The sequence below is a fragment of the Acinonyx jubatus genome, chromosome D3 (assembly GCF_027475565.1).
Source record: "Acinonyx jubatus isolate Ajub_Pintada_27869175 chromosome D3, VMU_Ajub_asm_v1.0, whole genome shotgun sequence".
In the NCBI taxonomy this organism is placed as follows: domain Eukaryota; kingdom Metazoa; phylum Chordata; class Mammalia; order Carnivora; family Felidae; genus Acinonyx; species Acinonyx jubatus.
The window spans coordinates 53,215,128-53,234,576 of record NC_069392.1 but is presented as its reverse complement, the minus strand read 5'-3'; the positions used below and the strand labels follow the sequence as shown (position 1 = coordinate 53,234,576).

The 19,449-nt window shown below is 34.5% G+C and overlaps 1 protein-coding gene across 6 annotated transcripts in view; it reads left to right on the top strand.

The window, feature by feature from the left end:
* Positions 1-19,449, top strand: part of CCDC178 (coiled-coil domain containing 178) — a 421,184-nt gene that overhangs the window by 172,754 nt on the left and 228,981 nt on the right. For all 6 annotated transcript variants that reach the window (XM_053206558.1, XM_053206557.1, XM_053206555.1 and 3 more), the window contains one exon: positions 1,077-1,236. In XM_053206558.1, coding sequence (XP_053062533.1) covers positions 1,077-1,236 — 160 coding nt within the window. The remainder of the gene's footprint in view (positions 1-1,076; positions 1,237-19,449) is intronic.

The following is a 19,449-nucleotide window of genomic DNA, read 5'->3' as shown; positions in this document are numbered from 1 at the left end:
TATTTTGGTTCTGGTCATACTAGCTCTTTCCTGTGTGAATTTCCCCAGTATTCTATGTTCCATAATGTCAAGGGTTGTTGTTGTATTAAATGAGGTATTATATTCAAAGCACTTTAACATTTCAGTCCCTCAAAAACTTTAGTCCTGCTGCTATTTTAGCTAACTGTGCAGAGGATTCAGTTCTCTATACCAGCAGAGATAAAAACAACTGTGGGTAACGTAAGACTGTGTGGAGCTTTTGCAGCTGCTTATTCTGTATTCTGCGTTACTGATCAACTCTGGCAATTATTTCTAAAGCATATTTGTTTTGCAGTATTGTATTAACCACTTTTTGATGCGTTTTCTACTTATATTGTTCCTTATTTAAAGAAAAATCACTTAATCTCTGTGTCAGTATATACTTAGTTGCAAAGGACAAAATGCACACACACACACACACACACACACACACACACACACACAGAACACATTCTCACAACAGCTTAAACTAAACAATAGGGAAATGTGTCATATTATAGAACAGGGGCTCTTAGGCAGGGTCAGCTGCAGGGTTGGTGATCCAGGAGATCAACACTAGGTACTCAGTTTTTTCTCTCTCCTCTATGCCCATTGTCTTCAGGTTTGAAAACATGACTCACTCACATTTAGTGGATGGGAGCCTTTTGTACATGGAATTAGGTCCTCGCCTTTCGTCTTATTAGGCTATATTAATACATATCTTCATTCCTGAATAATCAGCCACATGCTAGTCTAATCTAATTATACTTAATCTAATTAGAATGTATTTTTGGGGTTATATGCTGCATGGAGGAGGGGTTCTTTTGGAGAGGCATGCTGGGTAGGAAACCAAGAAAATCCACTAAATTTCTCTAGAGGTTTTCTCTAGAGATTTTCTCCCAACTGGATCATTTAGAAGTAGCTCTATGGAGATAGGCCTGTGGAAAAGATTAGGGATCTTTCCAAAGCCCTTCAGTTCTAAGACTTTTAAATACTGGCTCTTTAAAACTGTATCACAAATGTATTTCAGAAAATAAAATATGAATTGGTCAGTGGCAAATACAATTCTTTCTTCATAGGAACCACTATATAACTACAAAATATAAAAAGGAATATGTACAAGCTGTGTTTGATCAGCTCGTAAGTGAGAAAAAAACCTGTGAAGAGAGACTCTATGAAGAAGAACAGAGATACAGAACACTCATTACCATGAGGCAAAAAACTCTGGCAGATATTAAAGTGAGTATTATTTTTGGACTGTCTTAAAATGAAGGAAATGTAGTGATAGTTAAACTAGCAGCTAGTCTGAAGCACTCGTTTTTCATATTGAAGTGGTAATGATGTTCAAATTTTAAAAATGAATCCGTTAGTGCAATCAATGTAATTTCTTATTTTTTCTTCTAAGTAATTATAATATATTCATATACCATATTGTGCTTTTTAATGCATTTTATGTGCACTCTCATTGTGTCATTGTACAAATCTTCCTTGACTTGCGAGTAGGTTATATTCTGATAAACTCATCGTGAGTTGAAAATATTGTTGTCAAAAATGCATTTAATATACCTAACCTCCCAGCATCATAACTTAGCCTAGCCTACCTGAAATGTGCTCAGAACCCTTACATTAGCCTACAGTTGGGCAGAATCATCTAACACAAAGCCTATTTTATAGTAGTGTTGGATATCTCATGTAATTTATTGAATACGGTACTGACAGTGAAAAACAGAATGGTTGTGTGGGGAAAGACTGACTGTTAAGTGTATCAGTTGTTTACTCTCAGGATCACATGGCTGACTGGGGGCTGGGGTTTGCTGTCCCTGCCCAATATCACGAGACAGTATCCTACCCCAAATCACTAGCCTGGGAAACAATCAAAATTCAAAATTCTCAGTATGGTTTGTACTGAATGCATATTGCTTTTGCACCAATGTAAAATAAAAAAAAAATTATAAGTGGAACCATTGTAAGTCAGGGACCTTCTGTACTTCACTTTATTTTGAAGTCTACTGGTATAAAAGTACAATTTATATTTATTCTAGAGCCATTATTACGCCTTTAATGGGAGATGTGGGGATAGTTACATTTTATTTCTGAATGAACACACTTTGATTGTTTACCAACCACTTTTTTGAAAAAGGAGAATATTTCATGCTCTTTTCCTTTAGAAAAGTTTTCCATAGATTTTAATTGCCCTGTAAACTTGGAAACAGAAATCATATGATACATATTTTTGGATCTGAAGTTTAAGTTTTCTAAAGCTATTCATGCTAAATTTTTTATATAGAATATGAGTAAATGGTACACATTTAATTAAGGGATTCCTCTCCTATTTTATATTTTGGATTAATTTCTGATACATTTAATTATAATAATGAATGCCATGACTTTTTCAATATATTTATAAACATGGCTTATTTTTAAGAGGCCAAATGGTAAATTACTTCTGAAAAATCATTCTACTGCATCTTATTACAACTATTTCTGCAAAACTTTTAAAGATATATTTAATATCACAATATACTTTTTAAAGCTATTTTTGGTCCTGATATTAATATATCCAATTATTATATATATCCATATACTCAATTACTTTTTACATTTCAAAGAAATTATCTAAACCATTTTTAAAAATTAGAGCAAATATACATTAAGCAAGTATGTCAGTGAATGCACATACCATCTTTCATGTTATTTCTGTGATCCTCCCTGTAAAAAACTATTAATAAAAGAACAATACAGGGCACCTGAGTGGCTCAGTCAGTTGAGCATCCAACTTCAGCTCAGGTCATGATCTCGCTGTTTGTGGGTTCAAGCCCAGCATCAAGCTCTGTGCTGAGAGCGTGGAGCCTGCTTGGGATTCTGGGTTTCCCTTTCTCTCTGCCCCTCCCCTGCTTGTACTCTGTCTCTCTCTTTTAAAAATAAAAACATTTTAAAAACAAATAAAAAATAAAAGGACAATAGAGGTGCCTGGGTGGCTCAGTCTGTTGAGTGACCAACTCTTGTTTGCGGCTCAGGTCAGGATCTCACTGTTCGTGGGATTGAGCCCCATGTCAGGCTCTGTGCTGGCAGCACGGAGCCTGCTTGGGATACTTTCTCTCTCTGCCCCTCCCTCTCCCCCACTTACTCTTTCTCTCTCTGAAAATAAATAAGTAAGCTTAAAAAAAGAATAATAGTTTTATTAACAATAGTGTTAAGTAATATTCTTCCATTTTAAATAATGACCTTTACATAGAAAAAGGGTATTTTAGGGGGAGGGGGCCTAACAATATGAAAATAATTGGTGCCATCTAGTGGCAATAAATGATGCCTTCTTTTGGAGAAGTTCCTGAAACATTGATGGCTAAATCTCAAGATTTGTGATGTATGAATGGACTGGGGAGGCTTAGATGTAAATGCACCCCTCAGAAAGAGAAGGCTTAAGTTATTTACTGATTTAAGCATCATTCTCCACCTCATATTTTATCACAGCAGTAGAATTAGCTGTTTGAATTCAACCACATTTTCCAATCGTCCTAGTGCTGAGAACACAGTGGGATCTCAATAATCATTTATTGACTGGCATTTCAGCACTTTAATGGAACAATAATAATTAGTGAAATGGCAAAATATGGTCAGCAGGAGAGAGACAAAGAAAAAATCCTGTATAACTAGCCTCTCAGAAATTGAGATTTGTATTTTTTTTCATCCAAAATCTTGTCTCTGCCTTCGCATTCCGAAATGCACCTACCTCCACCCACTTGTCACATCACCTGGCGTTGTGTTTTGTTCTTAGCACCAATCTTTCTCTGACCTTGTTTTGTTCATTCATTTTTGTTTGTTTGTTGTCTGCCTGCATCTTGCAATACTAATGTATTGTCAGTGAGATTTTCTGCCACATTCTTCTCTGTATCCTATAAGCTCAGAATTATGCCTGGCACAAGGGAGGCACTCAATGAATACTCATTGAATGACTGAATGAATAAATGGATGAACATATGCTTTTTTGGTAATTTTTCTGTCCACATGCATGATAATGCCTGAAAGCAGGAGCATTTCAGGGACATTTTCCATACTGCGCCAGCCTGATACTTTAGTTGAATACTCATGCTGCATGCAAGAGCTGATTTCTCCCTTTCTTTCTCTTTCTCATTCTCTCTTTTTTCTCCTTGATAATTCATGAGACATTTGCCATCTAGTCTTTCCTTGTAGGTGAAATGGTTAAATTCTCTATTGCTTTCTAGCAATTAAGGATTCTGATAAATATCTGAATAACACTTCTTAAATAATCTTAAATTTATATGAAATTGCCTCTTATCAACTCTCAGATAGTTCTTTGTTATGCATTTGCCATATGTGATCAGAAGCATAGAGTTTGAACATGCCTAGTTTAGAAATTGATATATTTTACATTAGTGACACTATGATTCTGATCAGTTATTGGCATTAAATAGTGGAAAGAATGTGATTCTTCACAGAAAACTATTCTCATCCCTATTTAGAAATTGGATGAAGTAAAAATTTGTAAACATGTATGTAATATGAAGCATTCCTAAAAAGAAACAAGTTTTATTAGGCATTATTATAAATACGGTATTACTAATCTGGGGTGTCCCCTCTGGGCAAAAGAATTGATCACAATTATGGATCATCTGAAGAAATCATTTAATAAAAGCATATAAAATCCACAGTAGAATTAACTGGGGATGTAAGAAAACATGCCATAGAATTAGAACTACAAACAGACAATAAAATGGTTTAAGAAAAAAATTATATACAAACTTCAGATAGAATACAATGTGGTTCTGGAGTTAAATTCAACCTTTTTTGGTTTATATAGTTCCGTATCAGATATAGTTAAATGAAAGATATTTTAATGTTAAATGGAGTTTTAACTGCCTATAGTTTGCAAATACAATTAAGATGAAAATGTCACTATATCATACCCATCAAAGTACTATAGCTCTCGCTACTGATCTTCCTTTTTGTTACTAGAAAGATCCAAACAAAACTGGAGTTTCAGGTTATTTTAATCTTTAATTTTAATTTTAATCTATTATTAGCCGTCCTCAGAAGTCCCACTGCTTTTCTATGTCAGTGCCTTTCTCTAGTGATTTTTCTATAATCTTGCTCTCCTTTCTATAATTTAGGGTATGATATGAGAAGGGTATAATGGTCTATATTGGATCATTGGCAGAGAGACCAGTTTCCAAATTGAATTCTATAAGACACAATCCCCTAATACTTTGTAGAATTTATCAGTTTTTATTTCGCCTCATATTTTTTACTCTCAGGAAATATTTATAGCAGTCCCATATTTGGCTATTAAATCACTTCTTGACCCTTTCATGTGGAAAATTCTTAGCTTAATACAGAGGCAGTGATTCATTGCCTCATTAGACAGCCAGGTACAGAAATAGTACAAATAAGAAGCAAATTTAATCTCTGAGATAATTTTAAAGATTACTACAGTTTAAAAAATTATTCTCCTAGTTTCCACTCATCACTTCTTCATTCACACAACTAGTTTATGTGTACTGTGTTCAGGGCATTCAGTGTTGGGTGACTACAACCCTAGCCTCAATTTTAAAGATTCAATCAGCAGAAAGAGGGAAGATGTAAAAAACAAACTTGAATATAGTAACAACATTCAAATTACAAACAATAAATTGTGTCCCTGGCCCACTGACCTGATACATTAGGTATGATTAAAATAAAATAAAAACAAATTACATATTCTGTGGTCTTAATAGTGGGAAATGAATGTGTGAAAAACCTGGGAACATTTAGAAGAACTGACCAATGGACCTCATAAGCAAGAATAATTTGCCTTAATGTTAATTTTCTTGCTACCAAAAGATTTTAAATTAACATGAAAGTTTTAAAAGTTGGAAACATGGTTTGCATAATTAATATTTTTAATAATTCTGGTAGGATTAAGCATCAGTCACATGTAATCATATTCATTAGGTTCATCATATTGCTTTTTTAAAGCTGCTTGTTCAAATCCATGCTCTCTTGAGGTATGAACATTTTAATTTGAGGACTGGTAGCAAAAGAGTACTAATTTTATACTGGGGAACACTTCAAGTGTTCAAGCACAGACCCAGTGTGGCAATGATCGTAGGTACTTAGAAATCAGGAGAGAATAACACTATAATGTAAAGGAAAGACGTAGCATGGGTATAAGTAACTCTCAAATATAAATTTAATGTGTTTTGAATGTTTGCTCAGAGCATCATCCATTAAACAAGGCAGAAGCCTCTCTTCTTTTTGCATCTCTCCAACATCATGTTACATCTTGCAGATATGTCCCAGAATTTCTACTAACAGTTCGTTAAAGGACTATACATGAAGTTTGAATAGGCTTTGTTCTCCCCAACTACCTAGAGACATCTATTAAAATCACTTGGCCATAATCCACCTCAGTTTTTCTATGCATTGTTTTTGTTTTTTTTTACATGGTTGTGATAATACTCTATGAACACGCGTTGGATGTTATGATTTTTCCAAGTAACATTAATTTCCTGGTGGGGCTGCCACTTTTGAAATACCTTTCCCCCACTGCAGAGTAATAGCATAAATATATGTTTTTCTCTTTTGATCAATTAAAGTAATTATAGTATGAGTTTCCAAATATCTGATTACATACTTAAGTATACCTAATTGGTTATGCTTTATTAAAACTGTAATTCATTACTGGATTCAATTTGCAGCCATTTAATGCTGAACATCTAATTGGTCTATAGTTCTTCTGTTTTGTACTCTGTTCAAGATATTAGTGTCAGAGATTTAGTAGAGTTGTTCGAATGAAATAAGAAGGTTTTCTCTTCTTTCTATGTTAAATAGCATAACACATTTCAGTTCCTTAAAATTTTGAGGAATTTTACTATGATACTATCAAGATATGTGAAGAGTTAGAGATTTTACTTCACTTGCAAACTAACAAGTTAGCCTGCCATAGTTTCACAAATGATGCAGAAGGCATGAAACTTCTAGGTGAGAAGCAAAGATTTTATTACTTGCTACACAGCAGCAGTGTGAGCTTCATGTTTAAATAGGTTCACCTTGGCTCCAAGTCTCATGGGATAATGGGAAAGTGGTCCAGGTGGATGCTGCATACACAAGGAATCTTTATCACAGCTGATGAGCTTGGAATGTAGGAAAGCCCCAGTTTTATAAGGGAGCTTCTAACAAACGTGTCCAGCCTTTGCCCCAGAGGAAGGCATTCTATTTGCCATGCAGACAATCTTGAAAAGGCGGTTCTGGATAAAAACTGTCAGAAGAAGTACATAAATAAACATGATGGTGAGTGCCCCCCCAGTACATATATCTGAGCTTAACTCTTTTCTGGAGAAAAACATTTTAAAGTTTATTCAGTCCATTTTTTTGCTTTTTGCATGATTAATGTTTTCTAATTCTTGAGCCAATATTTGAAAGTTATATTTTTCTAGAAAAAAATCATTTTAATGAGGTTTTCAAATTTATTAAGTTGTATGAAATATGTATTTTTTCATTTCTTCTGCTTCTGTAGTTATGTTCTTTTCTTATGCATTAGGCTTTTCTTTTTTTTTTCTTTTCCTTGATTGACCTTGTTAAATTTTTGCCTTATGATTGTTTTCCCACCCAAATTCTGATTTATTCATGATGATTAATTATTTTTGTTCTCCAAATCATTAATTTTAGCTTTTTTCTTTGTTACTCTTTTTGATTGATTTTTGTAATTTTGTTTCTTTTTCTATTCTAGCAAGTTGAATTGAATACTTTAGTGTTTTCTTTCTCACTTGCAGTGAAGAACAAACTTGAAAAATGATCAAGTATTTCCTGAATGCAGTTATGGCAATTTTAATATATTGTGCTCCTTGACATTGGTCTTGGCAATGATTTTTTTGCATATGAACACCAAAAGCACAGGAAACAAATGCAAAAATAAGCTAGGACTACATCAAACTGATAAGCTTCTCCACAGCAAAAGAAATAATACATAAATTGAAAAGACAGCCTACTAAATATGAGAAAATATTTGCAAAGTATATCTCTGATATGGGATTAATATCCAAAACACATAAGTAACTCATATAACTCAGTGGCAACAAACAAACAAAATAATAAATAAAGAAAAAACAGAAGTAATCCAATAAAAAATGGGCAAAGGACCTGAGTAGACATCTTCCCAAAGAAGTATATAGATAGTCAACAGATAAATGAAAATGTGCTCAACATCACTAAACATCAGGGAAATGCAAGTTAAAACCACAGTGAGATGTCATCTCTTGCCTGTTAGGATGTCATTTATAAAAATTACGAGAGACAGCAAGTATTGGTAAGGAGGTAGAGAGAAGGGAACCCTATATATTATTAGTGGAAATGTGGAAATTAGTGGAAATTATTAGTGGTACAGCCATTATGGAAAACATTGTGGAGATTGTTTTAAAAATTAAAAATACAAATCCATTAATTCAGCAGTGTCATTTCTAAGTAAATATCTGAAGGAAACAATCAGTATCTAAAAGAGATAGCTGCACTGTCATGTTTATTGCAGCATTATTCATAATAATCAACATATGGAAACAATCTGAGTGTCTGTCAATGGATGAACAGATAAAAACACGTTGTATTTATGTATCAGTAATCTAGATAGATAGATATAATGGTAACCATTCCATAGATAGTGCAATATTTTTCAGTCATGAGAAAGAATGAAATCCTGCCATTCGCAGTAAGATAGATAAATCTAGGAGATATTATGCTAAGTGAAATAAGCCAGACAGAGAAATAAGCCAGCCAGATATGATCTCACTTGTTTGTGGAATCTTAAAAAAGTTGAACACGGAGAATAGAATGGTGGTTATCTGGGGTCAGGGTGGGGGTAAAATGGGGGAGATGCTGGTCAAAGGCTACAAGCCTTATAAGATGAATAAATTTTGGAGATCTAATGTATTGAATGGTAACTAGAGGTAATAGTACTGAATTATATACTTGAAATCAGCTAAGAGAGTAGATCTTAAGCATTCTTACCATATATACACACAAAAAGGTAATTACATGAGATGATGGTTGTTTTAATCAACCTGATGATGGTAATCATTTCACTATGTATGCATATATCAAATCATCACATTGCTCATTTTAAATATATACAGGTTTATTTATCAATTAAACATTAACAGAGCTAGGGAAAGATAAAATTCTGTTAAAAGCTTTTGTTTAATCTGCATGGGACCATCAGACAAGATCACTGCAACTTTTGCTTCACAGATTATTTATGAGCAAATAAATTAAATGAAATGTTTAGTTCAATATGAATTAATTTGTGGATTTTGCTTTATATATTTTCTAGATTATGTTATTCAGTGCATAGAGACACAATTATTAAATGACCATTTTGTTAATTTTTAACATAATGATATCTTTCTCTTATGTATCGCTATGCAGTTAATATTCTCAATACCTCTTTTTGTTAGACCAACTTAGTTTTGCATTTTATTATTAAGTATTCTGACTTATGTTTTAGATGTTCATTTGTAATATTTATAGAGCAATATTTAGGATAATTTTGCTTTTCAATGCATTCTGCTTTAGTAATTTAATTTATATGATAGTTTTATTGGTTCTTGCTTCTGCCATCTTGCTTAATGTTTTCTGTGGTGATACTACCTTTCTCCTTTTGTCATTATTACTTTTTTGGCATATTGACTATTGTGGTTTGATTTTATTGCTTTTAATAATATAAAATGGAAACATTCTACTTTTAATTATATCACTGTTTCAAAATTCCATCTAAATGTGCTCATATATTAGTAATGCAGATAAACAGGGAAAAAGCTAAGAATGTAGGTCCGGGGATATATCATGAAGACCGACTTGAAAAGTTTACACTTAATTTGTAAAGCAGTAGGAGGCATGGGGAATTTTCCAGGAATACAGTGTGCTCAGAGATAGGCTATAGCAAGATCAATTAAACAGCATTATATAAGATGAACTGAAGTGAAATGAAAACATAAGTTACAGATATAAATGGTAAGAAAATACTTCTGCAATTAAAAAGAAGTAATGAAACACTGATGGAGCAGGAATGAGGATTATAGACTTCACAGAGACTGATGTCAAATTGCATGTGATACACACAAAAAAAGAACAGAATATATAGAAGGTGGGATGATACTGGTTGACTAGAAAAAATGTGGTGGCATTTATATAAAAAGAACTGTTGATGACTGGCTTTGCTGAGAAGTAATCTGTCTTGGACGTGGTAGAGACTATGTAAGTGGAAGCATGTATACCTAATCACCATGTGGGATAGAGTTTGAGAGAAAGAGTAGAAATGGATTGAGTAGACGATCAGTGAATCAGCTACTGTATTAATCATTGAAGCCATGGGAGCTCATGCAAGCTTTGAAGAAAAGTGTTGGAGAATATCTGAGAGCAGAACCTGGGCATGCAAATTGTTAAATGATTATCTCTCAGCATTTTTATATTCTGCTTGGTGACCACTGGGGCTAGGGCTCTTCAGACTACATTTTTCCTTTGTTACATGCCTCTTAATTAGGTTCTGCCAGTATGGGGCACTAGAGGGAGATTAAAAGGTTGAAGGAGGAAGAAATGTGTTCTTTTCCTGCCTGCTTCCTGAGGGCTTTCTGTCATCTTGCACGTCCTGTCAGCTTTAGCCTAGAAATGCATATTCACCTGAAATTAGTAGTTCATGTCCATAGATGGCTATGCCTGAATACAACTTGGCTGTTAGGAAAGCATCAATGACAGAAAGAGTAGTATCAGATTGGTAAAGGCAGAAGATTAAATGTAATAATAGTGAACGGAGCAAGAGCATTGAAAGAAATTGGAAAAGGCAATTTTAGAATACTCTTTCAAGAGCTTTGGTAATAAAATAATTTGTATATTTCTATTTATTTTTTTGCAAATTGCAAGGCCCAGGTATATTTTCTAGCAAAGGGGAAAGAGAGAAGATTGAGGGAGAGATTGTATTATATGTTGTATTATGCAGTTTTACTCAAATATTTGGTTCCCATTCCAACTGCGGATGCTTTTGAGGGAGAGAACAATATTTCACTCAAATGAGTACTTCCAGAGTCCATCAGATGTCTAGGACATAATAAGTGCTCAACATTTGTTTAGTTGAAATACAGATGAAGTGATGTGGCTCCTAAAAGGGTAAGTATAAAGAGTGAGATTTATATTTCAGTTTACTTTGACAAGGATAAAGAAAACTGTTACCTTCTTCTTTCTTTTGCTTTTCTTTCCTTTCCTTTTCTTTTCTTTTCTCTTTTCTTTTCTTTTCTTATCCTCTTCTTTTCTTTTCTTTTCTTTTCTTTTCTTTTCTTTTCTTTTCTTTTCAAGTTACGTATATATCAAGTGTCAGAATCTGGGTGAGATTCTGAGCATCTTGAATGAAAAGTAACACTTGTTCCCAATTAATTTCACTGACCAGTGGTGAAGAAACAGGTCCAAGTTAAAATTAGGTGCAACAACTTCTTTTCTTGAATTAAGCACAGAATTCTTTAGAACCCAGAAAGAAGAGCTTGAAGGAAATCTTAAGACAGCTTGCAAAAGTGATAATAACAGAACTAAGTCTTGGACGGTGGTAACAAATTAGTCAAAGAAAGAATACTTCAAGTAGTAAAAACAATTGGAAAAAAAGACAGACAGGTATCAAAAAATAACCATGCATTTAGGGAATGGCGTGTATTTTACTATGCTTGAAGGTCAGATGAAGACCATACTGGTATGAGCCACATAACCAAAGTTGTGAATGTCACACTATGGAGTTTAGGTTTTAGGTCATGAATAATTTTCAAAAGAATAACAAAGCTACCATAGCAGCTGAGGAAAATTCCACTAAAATTAGCAGAGATTTCCATTGGTCTGCTGTCCACTGGTCTACCTTGGTGTGGTGCTAATGGACCAAAGTTGGATTGAGATATTATTCCTGTCAGCAGTTAGAGTTGAGAAGGACTTAAGGTGCTTATGAAACTGGGCTCAGAAGACTGTGCTGTCAAAGAGCCTTGTCTTTTTACCCCAGTGTGATGAAGTGAATGTTTCTTTTTCTTTGTATTCTGGGATGTATAGCAAGGTTGGAAATAATTGCTTACATATAATAAATTGGAGAGGAACAAGTGATTTTGGATGCAGTGATACCAACTAAGAATTTAGTCGTGAAATGATAAGGCTCTAGTAAGATGGAAGGATGAATTCCCAATAATTGTTTCTTTTTTTTAAGTTTTTATTTCGATTCCAGTTAGCTAACGTACAGTGTAATATCTGGTGTACATTGTAGTGATTCAACACTTCCATACATCACCCAATGCTCATCACAAGTGCACTCTTTAATGCCCGTCACCTCTTTAACTCATCTCCCACCACCTCCCCTCTGGCCACCATCAGTTTGTTCTCTATAGTTAAGAGTGAGTTTCTTGGTTTCTCTCTCTCTCTCTCTTTCTTTGCTTATTTGTTTTGTTTCTTAAATTCCTCATATGAGTAAAAACATATGGTATCTGTCTTTCTCTGATAGACTTTCTTCACTTAGAATAATACTCTCTAGCTCCGTCCATGTCACTGCAAATGGCAGGAATTAATTTTTTATATGGCTGAGTAACATTCTATTTTATAATATTTTTATAATCTAATTATAAAATCTCATTCTATTTTATAATTCTCAGATATAGGATTAGGGTTCAGTTTAGAGCCAGAAGAAGAGTTAGGGTTAGGTTTAGGGCCAGGGCAAGGGTATATGCTTATTATCCTGCAGTTCAGAGACCTCTCCAGAGAGAGAAGTTTATGGTTATGGTTATGGTTAGGGGTTAGGGTTTCAGTTAGGATTAGGTTTAGAGCTAGGGTTAGGAATTTCAGATAATTTTTTGAGTTAATATAGGCAGAACTTATAGACTATTTGGCTAGATGGTGAGAAAAATAATTTAAATGTGTATCAAGTTCTGACTCTGACAACAGAATGGTGATGTCAGCATCCAAAAATATGGACTGAGGAATGGTTTGGAAACTATATTAGTCAAATTTGAGATATAGGAGCTACATGGAATCCAGTGTCAGTGAATGTAAGAATCTGGAACCAAAGGAACAAGAGTTTGAACAAAGATATAGTTGTATAGGCTATAAGCATATACATTGCATCAGAAGCTTCAGGAAATATTTAGTAATGCTAAGAATATTGAGAAGAAAGATGAAGACACACTCCTGGTTGGATGATTATGATATGGAAAAAGTAGCAAGAATAGAAGAAGCAAGGGCAGAGGCTATAGTCAGAAAGAGAGATATAAGAGTTTATATCTGTGGTGCCATTCTAGATGATAACAAAGTCAGAAGGGTGTCCATGGGTATGAATTGTTAATGGGACGTAGAATTGAAGTTAACTAGATTTGAGTAAGTCCATAAACTCTAAGATTAAAGTGTTGGATAAGTTATCCAGATAGATATTGAAGTAAAACAGAATGAGGATGGGACATAGGAAAGACAGGAAGAGAAGACTGAGTCCCACAGGCCAAAGTTCTTTCCCTAGTGTGAGAAAATGACTAGAAAATCATTTAATGACAGTGCAAACGGGTGAAGGAAGGTTTATATTCTTAAGGGTATAAGATTATATTCTTTATGACAAATGATTATGTTCTTTTATAAAAATTTTTTTTTAACATTTATTTATTTTTGAGAGACAGAGAACGAGCAGGGGAGGAACAGAGAGAGAGGGAGACACAGATTCTGAAGCAGGCTCCAGTCTCTGAGCTGTCAGCACAGAGACCAACACGGGGCTCGAACCCACAAACCATGAGATCATGACCTGAACCAAAGTCAGTTGCTTAACCGACTGAGCCACCCAGGCGCCCCCAAATGATTATGTTCTTTAATCAGTATAAAACTCAAAGAGTATTTTTACATGAGCATGGAGAAATAATGGTTTGAAAGCAATAATGGAGACCTAGGATTATGCTAGTTTCAACTAGACCCTGTAATATGTAAGGCCTTGTGAAATTAATATTCTTTAATTCAGTCCCGGGTTTAGTTAATGCAAACAGTTTTATTCAGTGTTGTGTAATGAGAATGAAATGCAATCTGAACTTGTTTACCAATGAGTAGCACTTCCAGAGTTCACTTTGGAAATGTTTAAGCTGGGATAATGGTTAGGTGCAATTAATAAGTGTATATTGAGTGCCTATTACCTAAAATACGCTAGTCTAGATGCTGAGGGTTACTGGAATAAAGGATAGTCTTCAACTCTGAGAAGTTTACTATACAGAGGAAGGAATCGTAGCTTTATTTTAACAGGTTTTGATAATTAGAGACAGAATCAAAGGAACAGAGAGAGACTGTTAAAATACAACCTGTAAATATTGTCACCTTTCCTATACTTACCAAAATGTTTTCAAAGAGAGAAAGTGAATTGCCAAGACCACTAAGACTTGATATGGTATTGCTTCACCTATAGCATCAATAAGGCATCAACAAGAATACATTATATCTTATAAATTATTATAAATACAATTGTATATTAGTGCCTATAATCAAGAATATTTGTGAAAGTGTCACTTATAAAATGACTAAGCAATGCTGAATAGTATAACACATAATTAGTTTTATTTTGGTTGTACATATAATTAAAAGAGCCTCCAACTTCCCTGTCCATTTTCTTTTAAATTGTATGAATTTTACTTCAGTTGTTACCTTCAGGAAGGTCACCTCACCTTGCTTTCAGAAAAAAAAGAAGAATTCAATGTTGCATAAATTAGGTATCTACAGGGTTGTAATATTCATAAGAATAGATCTTAGCCTAAAGTACTGCACCACAGCCTGGAAATTTTTTTCAGTTACTAAGAGTTTCTCATCTGTCTCTGTTTCTCTGAGTTTTTCAGGAGAGATAAAGATGATATATATATATATATATATATATATATATATATATATATATATATATATAAAGAGAGAGAGAGAGAGAGAGAGAGAGAGACAGAGAGAGAGAGAGAGAGAGAGACAGGAAGGAGAGACAGGAAGATAGAGGATGTGGGACGAGGGAGTGGGGAAGAAAGAGGATGAGACTAGCTATCACTCTGTCTTTAATGAGTTATTAGTAGCTTTCTGTGTTAAGTATCAGCACCATGAACTCTCTCTTAAATTTAGGTGGTGTTCTGACAAATATCACAGACGTGAGTTGCACAGTGTCCTGTGGGAAGCATTGTTAACATTACCCAAATAGCCCTCCCACTGTCTGATTTATTTGCTTTTAGAAAACATGTGTACCTGACCTCCTGAGGGAGCTGCATATCTCAAATTTGGGTGCCATGATAATAATAACAGTTTGAGAGAAAATGAAATAGGCTATAAAGAGAAAGGAAATGGAATAGATAAACTAGTGTACAGTGTCATGTTCATTTTCAGTACCATATAAAATAATGAAAATGTTTTTCAATAACCTTTGTTGATTTTTATAATGTGAAACACCCTTTATGGAAAAAGACAATGAACAAAATAAAAAAAATTAGTAACAGTATTTTTAGCTTTTGGCTCAAATTTATGCATTCTTTTCCATAAATTTAGATTAGAGTTGAATTCAGAAATAGAACAGCTTTAAGTTAAATGTGTTAATTTCCAACTTTGGCAACTCTTAAGTTGCTCTTTCAGGGTTCAAGTACAAGCATTATCTCATTGACGGAGCAGTCCAGTGTGATAGGCAACAAAGGTGTGTTTTGTTTTGTTTTTTAATTTTACAGTTACATTTGGGGAACTTAAATATAGAGACATTAAACAAGACTTTCTCATGATCACCTAGCTTTAAGGAGTTTAAAATGGTTACCCTAGTTTCTAGTACCCTTCCTCCCAAATACACGGAAAGCCCTCAGTAAACAGTAAAGCAGTAGGATATCATTACTATTTATCACTAGTGCTGGGTAGCCTTACACTGGTCATTGTTCTTTGGGTACCAGGATCAAACAAGTAAAGTTAAAGTTCAATTGTGCTTTCAGTAACTTGAATAACAGTGTCTTTCTGAAGTCAAAAGGTAGGCAGAATGCAAACAAGATATGAAGGCTTTCTTTAAGGTTTATGTTCACCAGGAGCTTTTGCCTCAGGCATTCAGAACATAAGTATCTCCTAATTTTAGCTCTTTCCTGTTACAACATCATAACCACTATTTGTGTGATGGAAGACTGGCAACTTGTGTATGTTGGGGAGGGGATATTGTTAGAAGTGATGAGGTAAAAGAATATAGCACTGTAATTTGCGCCCTTAATTTAAAGACATTTGTGTGCTCAACTTTTGACATTTTGGCATGTGGTGACACTGTACCTATAATACCCAGGAGTTTAAAACAAAACAAAACTGTATAGTTAGAGGGCACAGTCCTCATAGAATGCCCTCACTTCAGACACCATCCATAAGTTTAGGGGCCCACGGGACTGCCTTCACCTCAGACCTGCTGTCTACAAATTTGGGGGCCCCCCAACCTCCCTCAGGTTCAGACATTTTGTAGAAAGCTCACAGAACTCAGAAAGCACTTGCCTCCATCTATTTGTGGTGCTGGTGCTATAACAAAATACCATACACTAAGTAGCTTATGAATAACAGAAATTTACTTCTCACAGTTCTAGAAGATGAAGGTGCTAACATGGTTGGGTGAGGGAGGGCCCTCTTCTAAACCCCAGACTTCTTTTATCTTTACATGTATCTTATATCTTTACTAGGGTTTTCCTAGGATCCTTTCCTAATAAGGGAACTAGTCCCAATCATGAGGGTTCCACTTTCATGACTTAAGCAAATCTAATGACTTAACCACCTACTGATACCACTTTTGAGTGTTAGGATGTCAGCTATCAGTATATGGATATTTATCTCACTATGATTTTTGCCCTGACCGTGAAATTTTAGTATATATTTTAACCTATTTTAGCCTATATTTTAGCCTAAATTTAATTTTATTTACTCCTATCTCATCTTATTCTTGAAATAGTTCAGAGATGTAGGTGCTGAGGCATATATATCCAATAAATATTTGAAAGCTAGAAATTTAAAACTTTAACTCCCTATGTATATGAAAACTCTTCAATGAATACCTATTAAAAATCCAATGACCAAATGAATGAAGTTTACAAATAATACTAGGAAGGATAATGTATCAAATATTATCTTTATATGATGCAGTCCACTTACAGAATCTAGAGAAAAGACTTACATTGCCTTCTCTGAGCCCAATTCTTGTAGTGCAGAACATAGACAACAATTCATTCTTATAATATCTGACAGTGTATTCAAAGTGGAAAGCATCATCAGTGACTTCTTATAAAACATACAGGACAGTTTTTAGGACAAAATATCCTAAACAAACACTTTAAATAAACATTTTTTGAACCTCGAATATGAACTAACACTATGTAACTTAGATATAGATCCTGATTCCAATGAATTCACCATACAATGGGGAAGCCAGACACAAAAATATATAATAACAATATAACATGGTAAATCTTTAATAAGTATATGCACAGAGTAGGGTTATGAGAGCCTCCAACCCAACTTGGGGAGGCCAGTGAAAGAAGGAATTTAAGATGTAACACATGATTCCTTAGAGATATATAAGAAATAGCCAAGCTTAATGAGTAGATCATAAACAAAAGAATGGTAAATTAATTTGTAAGTTTGAGAGTGACATGCTTGAGATAATCGTGTCTGAGATGGCTGAATATTAAGCCTTAAAGGATTGAAATATTTTGGACATGCAAAGTAAATTGTTGCATGAGGGGCAAAGTGCGTTTGAGTAGAAGGACTGAGTATTGTTGAACTATTGGGATATCATTGAAAGTAAATGAAAGACATGACCAAGAGTAAGTGAAAAGGATCTAAAGTAAAAGGAAAGAGACACTGAGGTTACAGCTGATGTTTGAGAACAAGTATTTACAAGGGACACCAATCTGCAGGTGTGAAAGATATCCTCTGTACCGAGTTTCTCCAGGATGAAAGTATGAAAGGAAATTTTGTAGTATTTTTTTCAGTTCTAGAATGTTTTCGTAGGGAGCCAGCTTTGCTTACTCTTGTATCACATGTCTACCTCAGAAATGCACAAGCTCTCAAGTTTGGATCATATTTAGAATTATAAGCTTTCTTCATTGACTGATTTTGTGCTAAATAATTGTACTTAGAGAAAGTAATCATTGAAAATATTTACCCAGGAAACAAAATCAGAAAAAGAAAATTCTGAAATTATATGTATTTGTTGTTATATAAGAGTCTTTGTTCATAAACAGACTTCATTTCTCAAATTTTGCCTAGCTGCAAAGGAATTCAGTCTGTATCAATCAGGATTTAATTAGAGAAGCAGAGCCTTTAATGAGTAGTGTGAGAATAAGGGTTATTCAACCTAACACATAAGTGGGAAAAGCTTGGAATTCAAGATCTAGAAAGGGGAGTTGGAAGAGTAGAGAGTCACTAACCAGCCTTGCAAAGTACTAGAATAGTGGAAAAGTCCACACTTCCCTGGAATTGTAAGAATTCAGGCAAATCCAGCTATAAAAGGGAGTCCATGGAGAGGTTTACGGGAAGCTGCTGCTTCTGAGTATCAGCTACTTTTGTAGGTCTACAGCCAAGTGTCTGTTGGTTGGTCTAGAGCCAGCAGTCAGGAATATGGTCAGGGTGGACAGCAGAAGGGAATTAGGGTACTTATCCACTGTATCCACTGGGCAAGTTTGCATCTGTCTGTCACCATATGTGACCATGGTGATGATCCAAGATTATGGCCAATGCTTCATTTATGCCTTCCAAGTCCCATACAAATGTTACATATCGTCCTCTTTGGCCAACTCAAAAGTGGAACCAAATGGAGAAAGGGTTTCTGGGAGATGTAATTCCCAACTTAAGCAAGTTAGTAATAACATAATCCAGTATAGTCTGTCCCTTGTAAGCTTGATAATTGATATACATACATACTTTTTGAAAGTATAGTTAAAATACTGTATTGCATACTTGAAATTGGATAAGAGAGTAGATCCTAAGTGTTTCACTCCCCCACCCTCCACACACATACATACAAAATGCTAAAGGTGAAGTGATAGCTGTATTAATTAACTTGATTGTGGTAATCATTTCATCGTGTATATGTATACTGAATTGTCACATTGTACACCTTAAAAACATCATGTCATGTAACTTAAATATATACATCTTTTATTTGTCAGTAATACATCAATAAAGCAAGAAAAAGTATATTTAACTTACAGATAAAGTCAGTTACAGAAATGGTTTAAGATGCCAACATAGGAACATCCTGAGTTCACCTCTTTCCATGGAGACAACAGAGCTACACCTACATGTGGAAAATTCCCTCCGGAAAAAAAACCCAAAAACAAAACCCTGAAAACTACCTGAATAAGCTCCTACACAACAGAGAATGAAAGGGCCACGTTGAAACAAATAGAAGAGGCAGAGACATGGTCTCTACCATTTCCCCATTCCCCATTCCACATCCAG